The sequence below is a fragment of the Megalobrama amblycephala genome, linkage group LG19, assembly GCF_018812025.1.
Source record: "Megalobrama amblycephala isolate DHTTF-2021 linkage group LG19, ASM1881202v1, whole genome shotgun sequence".
Taxonomy (NCBI): Eukaryota; Metazoa; Chordata; class Actinopteri; order Cypriniformes; family Xenocyprididae; genus Megalobrama; species Megalobrama amblycephala.
In genome coordinates, this window is record NC_063062.1 from 7,238,584 (window position 1) to 7,251,916 (window position 13,333).

General features: G+C 34.9%; 1 protein-coding gene across 1 annotated transcript in view; it reads left to right on the forward strand.

Annotated features, from left to right (window-relative positions):
* tmtc2b (transmembrane O-mannosyltransferase targeting cadherins 2b) overlaps positions 1-13,333 on the forward strand; it is a 135,920-nt gene that overhangs the window by 93,827 nt on the left and 28,760 nt on the right. The window contains 7 exon segments of the mRNA XM_048168300.1: positions 3,915-4,254; positions 4,257-4,739; positions 7,679-7,793; positions 10,133-10,218; positions 11,180-11,364; positions 12,016-12,082; positions 12,209-12,250. Of these exon segments, the coding sequence (XP_048024257.1) occupies positions 3,915-4,254; positions 4,257-4,739; positions 7,679-7,793; positions 10,133-10,218; positions 11,180-11,364; positions 12,016-12,082; positions 12,209-12,250 (1,318 nt within the window).

The following is a 13,333-nucleotide window of genomic DNA, read 5'->3' on the forward strand; positions in this document are numbered from 1 at the left end:
CAGCCTCAAACTCATTCAAAATCAGAAGTAAACAATATAACAGTATACAATACTCACATAATCCGACGCATGCATGCCGCATGCATGACGAACACTTTGTAAAGATCCATTTTGAGGGTTATATTAGCTGTGTAAACTTTGTTAAAGCACTGTTTAAGGCAAGCGCGAGCTCTGTGGGCAGAGAGCACGGGATTTAAAGGGGCCGCAGCATAAAATCGGCGCGTTTATAATGATGCCCCAAAATAGGCAGTTAAAAAAATTAATAAAAAAAATCTATGGAGTATTTTGAGCTGAAACTTCACAGACACATTCAGGGGACACCTTAGACTTATATTACATCTTTTAAAAACATAATCTAGGGCACCTTTAAATAGACATATGATCACTTTATGCTGAACATACAGACTTTATTTAAATTTTATTTTGTAGATCATTTCAGTGTTAGGTATGCTCTTATTATTTTTTTGCTCTTTTTTTTTTTTTTTTTTTTTTTTGGTAAAAATATTTTAATTACATGCATAAAATTGCTAGAGCTGGGTATTTTCACCGATTTCCAATGGATTTAGCGTCAACAATAGTGCCCAAAACATCATTAGATTTAGCTTTTGATTTTTATAAATATTTAGATATTTTTATATTATTAGATTTATTATTATATTATTTATTTCACTTTTTTTTTGTGGAAAAAAAAGTATCATATGTGTTGACGCACACCGCTGAAAAAGACATGGATTGAAAGATTGATTTGGTTATTTATGAATCGATACTAAAATGTTTAAATGAAAATGATTTCTAAAAACTGCTATTTTTTGGCCAAACTCTACTTACTGCAGTAGTTTGTTCTTCTAATTTTTTCTAGTAATCTGTCTACAGTATATTCTTCTTTTTTTTTTTTTTTTTTTTTTTAATGATGTGGGCAGTTGTAACCTTCATACCACTGCAGTTTGGGTTCTAAGCTGCAGAACCTGGATACAGTTCTGTATTTCTCTTCAGTCAGACAGTTCCGCTTGGCCTCTGTAGCCTGCCGCTTCAAGACCCCTGTGGGACCTCCCGTTTACGACCTCTTCCCTTCAGCCTACAGTTCACTCCGCTGGGATATGTGCGTTCCACCTGAAACAGCCAGCCATACTGTATGCATGAAATCAAAACACCTTCAGATCTTATCGATATTTTATCATGTTAACCATTTTTAATCCTGTAAATGTTTCTTGTGTGTAATACCTTAATCATTTTATACATGTTCAAGCTATTGTTGTAGTTAGTTGTACTGCTTATTCATCTTTCGGGATCATTAATGCACACATCATGCCTTCGGTCAGTAAACTTAAACAGATGTCACAGGAACTAAGAGACACAGGTGGTTAACTTGATGTTGTCCCGGGCTTTAATTGGTGACAGATTGATATCTTACAGACATTGAGACTGTACTGCAAAATAAAAGAGCTAAAAAATTTTGCTGCAAGGTTTTTCTTTCTTTTTATTTATTCATTTGATTTATTTACTTATTCTGTCACACCTGAAAGTACATTTCTAAAAAGACTAGTTATTGTATTTTTAATTTATTTTTTAAGCCTCTCTGATGGCATGTGGTCACACATTCAGAGCCTGTCAGGACTTATGGTAAAAGTTACGTCATTTGGGATATGCTCTATACATCTGCGCTACATAACATGATTACATGAGCCTGTTACAGACGTTTCCCCTGTGACTAATAATGTGATCTTTGTCTAAAGCAGAGATGACCAAAAACAGGACAAAAAAAATCAATATTGTATAGAACAGCTGGACATTAATGCTGAACATATACTCTCATATCATTCTGTTAGTGAGTCAGCAGGGAGGAAAAAAATTCTCTAAGTTACAATAAATGGTGTCTTGGACTGACAAAATTCTTCACAAATAACCTTTAGGGGGAATGCTTTGTTAATACTTCCCAAGTTAATCTTTAATATAAGCATTTTCCAGATGTACTGTACATAACATCTTTTAACTGCGATGAAAATGAAAAATCTGCCATTTGCTCGCATTGTTCCAACTCTATGGAATACAAAAGGAGATTTATACTGGTGTTTTCCATATATTGAAAGTGAATGGAGGCAAATGCTAGTAAGTTCTAAAACTGACAAAAAAAAAAAGTACTATAAAACTAGTATAAAAATAGGCTATATATTTAAAATAGGCTCATAAGGCTCAATATTTTGAAACTGAGATTTATACATCACACGAAAGCTGAATAAATATTGATGTATGGTTTGTTAGGATAGGACAATATTTGGCCGAGATACAACTATTTGAAAATCTGAAATCTGAGGGTGCAAAAAAATCTAAATACTGAGAAAATGGCCTTTAAAGTTGTCCAAATGAAGTCCTTAGCAATGCATATCCACTGACAAAAATAAGTTTTGATACATTTACAATAGAAATTTGCAAAATATCTCCATGGAACATGATCTTTTCTTAATACCCTAATTTTGACCCATACAATGTATTTTTGGCTATTGCTACAAATATACCTGTGCGACTTATGATTGGTTTTGTGGTCCAGAGTCACATATAGCATATTGCCAGCTGAAAAAGAGCTCAAAAATCATTTGCAGTTCTGTGTTGCATTGTTTAACTTATGAAACATGCATTTGTCATCATTGATACCAAAAGTGAAGATTTTCAGCAAATAACGACTAAAATATTCTCTCAAATTTTCATATGGTTTCATTTAGCTTTGAATTTGACTTACAAGTCATATGATATCTGTGATTCAACTGTGTCTGTTCTCATTCACTTTCATTGTATTGGAATTAACAGTGTTAACATCCTGCCCAACATTTCCGTTTGTGTTCTGCAGAAGAAAGAAAGTCAGGTTTGGAACGACACGAGAGTGCGTAAACATTCATTTTTGGGTGAACTATCCCTTTAATGGCGATTGACGAGGCCTTGAAGTGATCATTTGTGTGTTTGTTTGCCTTCCATGTCGAATGAGTTCCGTGTTTAGAGGAAGTCATAAAATTGCTTGAGGGTGTCCTCGATCCAAAATCAACATGAAAAAGAAGGCGTACTGAACTCTGCAGCTGCTCTACTGGGAACCATACAATATTATCCCCCCTTTTACTTAACGTGTAAAATATTCAAACACTCCATAAATACTCTGAAATCATTTTCATGCTGGAGTGTTTAATATCAGCACTGCGGTATGATGGATTGGCACCTTTATGAGGCCATATCTTGTTTATTTTATAAAGTCTGTAAAAGCCGGCTGTACGAGACAGAGATAAATGCGGCGCTGCCTTGTGCTGTGACGTCAAGCTGTACTCGCTGACCAGCAGTCAGTGACGCTACGTTTATTATTCTGGCCTCTCTGAAAAATGTGGAAAATGTGTGTCTAGATTTGGCCAACAGTTTTAAATTGTTTGCAGTGACTGGAGATGCAAAGGTCTGATTCTTGTTAACCATCACAGGCCTCGCAAGGATTGATGTCACGATGAAACCGTAGCGTGTGCATGCGGTACAGTATGTATTGAATAACACTTAAAACTCCAACAAATTGCTCATAAGGGTTGCTTGTCTTCCAGATTGCACTGCAGTGTTTATTTTTCCAATCTCAATTTACTTACTGTTGGATCTGCTGCTTTTTTTCTTAATTTTTATTTCATATTTAATGCCGTTGGAAAGATTTGACTTATTGGTCACTCTTGGTGTTGATTTACTAACAAGACCTTGTCCAGACTTGAGCTCAAGGGTTTGAAGTCATACAGAAAAAAAAAAAAGATTCTGCAGGGTCCTTTTTGAAATGTTCCAGTCAGTTTGTTCACATCTATTTTTTGTTTTCCCTGCAGAAATTGCCTCCTATGATTTATTTAATCAATTGAATGTAATTTTGTGCACTCATCTAGGTTGTTTTGTCTGTTTTTGTCTCTCAGAAGAAGAACCTGCACCTGCTGTTGAGCGTGTTCCTGCTGGGCTTCTGGGGCATCATCCTTCTGGCTTGCCGTCTTTACTGGATGGGCAACAAACCTCCAAACTTCTCCAACTCGGACAACCCTGCAGCAGATTGTCCCTGTTTCCTGACTAGAACGCTAACGTTCTTTTTCCTTCCCGCCATGAACGTTTGGCTCCTCCTGTGCCCTGACATGCTAAGTTTTGATTGGTCAATGGATGCCCTGCCTCTTCTGAGGAGCATTGCAGATTGGCGAAACCTCCACACCGTTGCCTTCTACGTCTCGCTTCTGACGCTGGCGTGGTTTGGTCTTCGCCAAACCCAACCAAAAGTAAGGAGACCAACGGAAAAGCCCATAATGTAGCAAACGGGAAGTCCACGAACGGACACAGTTGTAGCTCTGATTATGAAAACTCGACTTTTTACTCAAACTCAGTGCACGTGAATGGAACAAACGGCACTGCAAAACACTATTCGTCATCTTTACCCACCACAGAGAGTTTGGTGGTCTTCTCATTGGGTCTACTGGCCATTCCCTTTCTGCCTGCCACCAACCTGTTCTTCTATGTGGGCTTCGTGGTGGCAGAACGAGTACTGTACATCCCTAGTATGGGCTTCTGCCTGTTGGTAGCAGTGGGGATGAGAGCTTTATACATTCGATTGAGGAGAAAGTCCTCTAGAACTTTGGTTCTAGGCTGCTCTGCTGCCCTGGTCCTTCTCTTTGGGATTAAGACAGTGTTGAGGAACCGTGACTGGCAGAACGAGGAGATGCTATACAAGTCAGGAATATCTGTGAACCCTGCTAAAGGTAATTTTAATATAGTCCAAGTATAGTCCAGTTTCATGTTTTTTCTACCTAGCTTTTGTTCTCTACTTTTACCATATATATATATATATATATATATATATATATATATATATATATATATATATATATATATATATATATATATATAATATACCATCAGCATATTGGCTATAACATGAAAAAGGCTGATATAACAAACCAATGGTTTTATTAACTGAGTCAATAAATCTGAGTCGTAAAAAGTCTGTTGGCAAAATCCAACGGTTTTCTATGGCTAACTAAATACTTGCCAGAACAAAATGAAATCTGTGCAAAATACGGCAGGGCTCTTCAATAAGGACCTCCCAGGGTCAGCGTGAATCACGCTTGGGACAATTGAACTGAGCAAAACTATCACTGTCGCTTGTATAACAGTATATTGGATCCGTGCAACTCTTAAAGTGACAGCAGCCTAATATTCCTGCTGCCTGCATTTTAAAGAGTTAGTTCACCCAAAAACCATTCATCTTCAGAACACAAATTAAGATATTTTTGATAAGATTTTTTTTTTTTTTATCTCCCATAGAACGCAAAAAAATTACTACGTTTAAGGTTCAGAAAAGTAGTAAAGACATCGTAGATGATTAAAAAAAAAAAACTCTGGGATTTCATCAAAAATATCTTAATTTGTGTTCTGAAGATGAACGAAGGTCTTGCAGGTTTGGAATGACATGAGGGTGAGTACTTAATAACAAATTTCATTTTTGGGTGAACTAACCCTTTAATGTTAATCAAACAACAAAAGACAAAAAATCGCTTACTGTTCTTGACTAAATAACTTTATTAAGGATTAATATGTATTTAACTTATACAGTGAAGAATATGCATTATTTTACATTTGTTTACCTAAAAACTACTGTTAAACCTACCTAAAAAGCACTTATTTAATATGTATATTTGTTCTGGTGTATTTATGTTGGCCTGCTGAATGTTAAATGGATCCAATCCATGTTCATTAGAAATTATTTGATCATGCAGCAATAAACTAGCAAGTAGCATGTGATTGTGAACTTTGCTAATTTAAAATATGATCAAAACACTATTTATTTTAATGACAAAACTTCAAATAAGAGAGCAAGTGACAAATATCGGTATCGGAATCGGCCAATAATTGTTTGTTAAAATCGGTATCGGCCCAAAAAAATCCTATCGGTGCATCCCTAATATTATAATTATTCAAAGATGATATTATCACTATCAGAAGCTTTCGAAATTGTTCTCTATTCCAGTGTTATTTTAGTATCATTGAGATTATAGTTTGTATTAAAATTTTGAATTCGTTTTTTATATATATATATCCCATTATCTAGTAATTTTTTGTTTTTATTAATTTTTATTTTAGCTGTAGTTATTTTAGTACATAAACTAAAGTTAAACTAAATGAACATGAGCAATTTTGCCATGGTCACTAGCTAAAATACAATAAGTTTACTTTTTTAAATATATTTTTATTATATTTCAATAGACTAATATTTTATTTTGTGTAACAAAAATGTTTTTTATGGTTTTAATTTTAGTTGACTATAATAACCCTGCTCCGTTCAGACCATAATTCTAGTTTATTCAGCCATGTTGCAGTATTTAGTTACCCATAGTCAAGTTCTCATCCATCAACTGTACAACAACCAGGAGACTGTAAGTGTTTCTTGACGGGGTGAAAGCAGGATGTGTTGCAATCATTTATTTCCCCAAAATAAATAAATGCTACTGCAAACCAAAAATGGCAGTTGTTCATCATAAAAAGTTTTGAGGTTTGAGGTTTTTTAAGCATCTCTTCATTTCTGTACTACTTTTAGAGTTTAGTGGTCTATTTCTCAAAGATTTTAATTTAAATATAAAACATGCATTTATATTTTTTTAACTAAGTGATATTGGCATTTACGAAGTGTAAAAAAACAAAACCACGAATGCCTTTTAAAGTGCTAATTTCCATTAACATTACTTATTTTATTATGAGCAAGAGATCTAATACATTAGAATCATTTAGAAGTTCCCTCAGTTTATCAATCACATGGATTCATGCATCAAATTCATTTTGTGTGTGGAGGAGAACCACTGAACTGTTAAATTATCATTCTCTCTGATTGAATTAATCTATTACCGACAGCCCGTTATCTTTATTTGCTAAATCTCTCAAATTGATTATTACAATTTCATTTAAATCATTTATCAAGGCAGTCTGCATCAATATGACTTTGTAATTACCTCCCCGTGATCCAATTTTACAGGCTATGGCACTCTCATCCCTTTTCATGGCACAGATACTATGCATGGGTAGCATCTAAGATTGAATTATTTTAATGTAATTTACTTTTTCCCCCCTTGTTTGTGCCTCTTGTAAGCAGTATTAACCTTTTTGTGAATTTCAATTTCTGTATTCAGATCACTGCATTTGTGCCTTGGAAGCACAAAACATTTTCATAAAATTTCACAATGTTGCACTATAACCTAACCGTGACCAAAATGCAACAGTCTGGAGACCACATCAAAGATTAAACCAATAATCTAACAAAGAAATTACATGTGATTTACATGGATTACCTGAAAAAAATGTACCACACTGTAACATGCATGTTATCTAAATACGTTTTTTATAGAACCATATTAAAATGTTGTGTAAAAAATGTGGAAATGCCTCCCTGGTGCGATTTTATGTTAAAACATCTTTTTATAATCAATAAAACAAAAGATATACAAATAAAAAATATATTATTATTATTCAATTATTTTAAGTTTAAGGGTTTTTTTTTGTTATTGCATACTTACCTAGTCTTTTTTTTCCGAGGGGAAAAAACTAGTGTTTTTAGTATTTTGTAGGTTGTTTGTCCATTGATTTCAGATATGTGTAGACTCATTTTTTTATTCTATTAATTTAAATTGGTTTTATTCTCCTTCCTCAGCCTGGGGTAACTTGGGAAATGTCCTCAAGAACCAGGGAAAAGTGGCGGAGGCCGAGCGAGCCTACAGGAATGCTCTGTACTACCGGAGGAACATGGCTGACATGTTGTATAACCTGTGAGTGAGAAAACTTCCTCCTCGCGGCAGACTCTATCGATCTGTCCTATTAAACCTGAGGAAATCTCCTGAGAGGCCAGCAACTAAGACTGTCCCCAGATTCATCAGCCTTCCAGAGGATGGTGACAGGGACCCCCAAGACACATTAACCCCCATAGTCAGGGCATGAAGGCACTTAATACATAATTCATACACCGCACACGTTTGGGCTATTCAGTTATCCATATAAATCAGTGAGAATGGGAATCCTTAGGCACCTCACAATTCGATTTGGCTTTAATTCAGAGAGTCGTGATGTGATTACAAACCGATTCTTGATGCATCTCAATTTTTCAACAAGCGCATACGTACATGCTTGAGATTAGCGTGACGGGTTTTGCACACTGCGTCCCACTGCATGGGACGTTTTCCTGCAAATGCTTTTACAATAAACAGTGTTATATTATTTATATTATTGATTATCAATAAAATAAGAAAGTAAATATTAATTATTAATAATTTAAAACGTTTTATATTCTGATTTCTAATTTTATTTATAAAAAGAATCATTTGAAAATCCATCATAGGGCATTTGGGTTTTCCTCCAGCCTCCTCAAATGTTAGTTTTTATTCTCTGAAAGTTGATTTCATAGTCATGTAACTCACATATCATTGAACAAACTATATGTATAATTGAAGTGACTATAATGGTTTCCATGACCTTTTTCCTTTTTTGTCAATTTTAATTGAAGGTTTAGTTCACCCAAAAATGAAAATGATGTCATTAATTACTCACTCTCATGTTGTTCCAAACCCATAAGACCTTCGTTCGTCTTTGGAACACAAATTAAGATATTTTTGATCTGTGAGCTCTCTGGCTTCCGATAGACTGCAAGTCTAAGTGGTTTTCAAGGCCCAAAAAGGTAGTTAAGACATCATTAAAATAGTCCATGTGACTACAGTGGTTCAACCTTAAAGGTGCCCTAGAATTAAAAATTGAATTTATCTTGGTATAGTTAAATAACAAGAGTTCAGTACATGGAAATGACATACAGTCAAACACTGTTGTTTCCTCCTTCTTATATAAATCTAATTTGTTTAAAAGACCTCCAGACGAACAGGCGAATCTCAACATAACACAGACTGTTACGTAACAGTCGGGATCATCAATATGTACGCCCCCAATATTTGCATATGCCAGCTCATGTTCAAGGCATTAGACAAGGGCAGCCAGTATTAACGTCTGGATCTGTGCACAGCTGAATCATCAGACTAGGTAAGCAAGCAAGGACAATAGCGAAAAATGGCAGATGGAGCAATAATAACTGACATGATCGATGATTACATGATATTTTTAGTGATATTTGTAAATTGTTCTTTCTAAATGTTTCGTTAGCATGTTGCTAATGTACTGTTAAATGTGGATTAAAGTTACCATTGTTTCTTACTGTATTCAGGAGACAAGAGCCGTCGCTACTTCAGTTTTTAAACACTTGCAGTCTGTATAATGCATAAACACAACTTCATTCTTTATAAATCTCTCCAACAGTGTGTAATGTTAGCTTTAGCCACGGAGCACAGCCTCAAAGCTCATTCAGAATCAAATGTAAACATCCAAATAAATGCCATACTTATGCGATTAGACATGCTGCATGACGAATACTTTGTAAAGAACAATTTTGAGGGTTATATTAGCTGTGTGAACTTTATTTATGCTGTTAAAGGCAAGAGCGAGCTCCGTGGGCGGGGAGCGTGAGCATTTAAAGGGGCCGCAGCCTAAATCGGCTCATATTTAATGATGCCCCAAAATAGGCAGTTAAGACGTTCTGCGGCACCTTTAATGTTATGAAGTGACTAAAATACCTCTTGTGTACAAAAAAATCAAACAAAAATAACGACTTTATTCAACAATTTCTTCTCTGCCATGTCAGTCTCCTACACTGTTAACGTAGTAAACACAGTGCAGTGCTTCCGTGTTCTACGTCCGAACGCCGACTCGTTATTTTTTTGTTTACACTGTGTTTGTTGAATAAAGTCGTTATTTTTGTTTTCTCGTTGCTTCATAACCACTGGTTGAACCACTGTAGTCACTTAGACTATTTTAACAATGTCTTTACTACCTTTCTGGGCCTTGAAAGAGGTAATAATGTTGCAGTCTATTGGAGGTCAGAAAGTTCTCGGATTTCATCAAAAATATCTTAAATTGTGTTCCAAAGATGAACGAAGATCTTACAGGTTTGGAACGACACAAGGGTGAGTAATTAATGACAGAATTTTCATTTTTGAGTGAAATAACCCTTTAATTGTGTTGCCCATACTTTGACACTGTTCTTGTTTTGTTTTTTTTCCCTTGTATGCAGGGGTCTGTTGCTCCAAGAAAACAATAGATTCTCAGAGGCTCTCCACTACTATAAGCTGGCCATTGGAAGCAGGCCAACGCTGGCTTGTAAGTACAGCTCCTCTTTTTATTAACAATTTCAAGCCTTCTCAGTCTTTACCGTGTCCAGGCAACTACAAATTGAAAGGTCTGTGTGGACCTGTGTGTGTGTGCATGTTCGTGCTCGGATGAAATCCAGCATTAAATAAGTATTGATTATTCACACGCCTAAACAGTTTCTCTGTTTCCACTCTTGTCAAGGAATGATAGACATTTGATTTGATTTCAACAGGGGGGAAAAAAATCAATCCTTTCATTCTATCTGGCAAATATGATGCATTTGGTTGGCCCATATCCAAATGAAATGAATATGCTATTTTTGTCCAATTTTAAGGTTTCTCATAGAATTTCCCATGTGGTTTTTAGTGTCATGGGAGGAAATTATTGCTGCTCTGCTTAAATTAGTAGATTGGCCAGGGAGAAAATCATTATGACGTGCAGAGGGGCCTTGGGATTTTTAAGTAGAAGTTTTGCTTTACAAAAGAATGAGACATTTTGTGCAACATTTAAGACTACCTTTTTTCAGAATGAACTAACTGGTCAGCCAGTGTATATTTAGGCTAGTTTGTGAGACGTCTGTAATAGATATGTAATAGTGTGAGATCAGAGCCTTCAGTAGAGTGATGGATGTCTACTTTTCCTGATTCCTTGCTGCATGAGGCATGATGGATTGTCCCGTCCTGTGCTGTAAACTCATTTGTATCTGTGGTTCTGTGTGTATATATGGTCTATTAAGAGCATCAGAATTAAGCCTGCAGCTGGAGTGGATATTCCCCTGCTGACTTAGAGTTGATTCTGGCTGGGAGGATAGTGAATATGTATTGGCACCTTATCGACTAGACTGCAGGCCGCTGATCTGCATAAATCAACTAGTTCATTCCACTAGCCCCAGTGGAGGTCTTTCTTTGAGCCTCAATAAGCCTCATTACCTTTTGCACCGATATTCACCTTTTTTTCCTCTCTCATTCAGCCGCCTACTTGAACACAGGAATTGTCCTGATGAACCAGGGCCGTCTAGAGGAGGCCAAGCGAACTTTTGTCACTTGTGCCGATATCCCAGATGAAAACCTGAAGGATCCTCATGCACACAAGAGCTCAGTCACCAGCTGCCTGTATAACCTCGGAAAGCTTCTTCATGAACAGGGTCACCAAGAGGTGAGTTGATCTTGGCACGATAAAGGAATAATTCACCTAAAAATGAAAATTCTGTCATCATTTATTCACCCTCAAGTAGTTGCAAACCTGTGTGAATTTTTTTGTTCTAATGAACACAAAGAAAGATATTTGGTAGAATGTCAAAAACCAAACAGATCTCGCCCCCCCATTGACAACCATAGTACTTATTTTTCCTACTACTATGGTAGTCAATGGGGGGCGAGATCTGTTTGGTTACTGACATTCTTTACCAAATATCTTCCTTTGTGAACCTGATATATTTTTACCATCAATTTTTCTCACCATAAAAATAACCACAGAAGCTGGCATGGCAACAAACAAACAAGCAAACAAACACACCAAATCTGATAGAATGAAATTACATGGAAGTGTAAAGTCTTGACCCATTTTTGCACCACAGTTTTTCATTTTCAGACCAATGCTTTTAATGATAAGTGTTTGATTTCTGAACTTTTTCAAACAGGTTTCCCAGGACACACACAAAAAAAGTAACCCTGAATTTCAGACTCTGTGTAAAGAAATATTAAAATGACAGAATGTATAGGCTTTTAGTTTGAATGCTTCCTTATGCTAATAGTTGTGGCTTTTTATTGAATTAATGGTGTAATCCATTTTTAGGAGAGAATAAAGCCATATCGAGATAAAATGTTGGTATATAAAGAAGCGTTAAATTTCGAGAAAAAAGTCGAGATAAAATGTTGAGAATAAAGTCATTAAATTACGAGAAAAAAGTCGTTAAATTTCGAGAAAAAAGTCGAGATAAAAGTTTGAGAATAAAGTCATTAAATTACGAGAAAAAAGTCGTTAAATTTCGAGAAAAAAGTCGAGATAAAATGTTGAGAATAAAGTCTTTATAATATGATGGGTAAGTTACGAGAAAAAAGTCGTTAAATTTCGAGGAAAAAGTCGAGATAAAATGTTGAGAATAAAGTCGTTAAATTTCGAGAAAAAAGTCGAGAAAAAATGTTGAGAATAAAGTCATTAAATTATGAGAAAAAAGTCGTTAAATTTCGAGAAAAAAGTCGAGATAAAATGTTGAGAATAAAGTCATTAAATTACGAGAAAAAAGTCGTTAAATTTCGAGAAAAAAGTCGAGATAAAATGTTGAGAATAAAGTCGTTAAATTTCGAGAAAAAAGTCGAGAAAAAATGTTGAGAATAAAGTCATTAAATTATGAGAAAAAAGTCGTTAAATTTCGAGAAAAAAGTCGAGATAAAATGTTGAGAATAAAGTCATTAAATTACGAGAAAAAAGTCGTTAAATTTCGAGAAAAAAGTCGAGATAAAATGTTGAGAATAAAGTCGTTAAATTTCGAGAAAAAAGTCGAGATAAAAAGTTGAGAATAAAGTCATTAAATTACGAGAAAAAAGTCGTTAAATTTCGAGAAAAAAGTCGAGATAAAATGTTGAGAATAAAGTCATTAAATTACGAGAAAAAAGTCGTTAAATTTCGAGAAAAAAGTCGAGATAAAATGTTGAGAATAAAGTCATTAAATTACGAGAAAAAAGTCGTTAAATTACAAGAAAAAAGTTGAGATAAAATGTTGAGAATAAAGTCGTTAAATTTCGAGAAAAAAGTTGAGATAAAAGTTGAGAATAAAGTCATTAAATACGAGAAAAAAGTCGAGAAAAAAGTCGAGATAAAATGTTGAGAATGTCATTAAATTACGAGAAAAAAGTCGTTAAATTTCGAGAAAAAAGTCGAGATAAAATGTTGAGAATAAAGTCATTAAATTACGAGAAAAAAGTCGTTAAATTTCGAGAAAAAAGTCGAGATAAAATGTTGAGAATAAAGTCATTAAATTACGAGAAAAAAGTCGTTAAATTTCGAGAAAAAAGTCGAGATAAAATGTTGAGAATAAAGTCATTAAATTACGAGAAAAAAGTCGTTAAATGTTTGTGGTCAGTAAGATTTTTTAAAATGTTTTTGAAAGATAAAATGTTGAGAA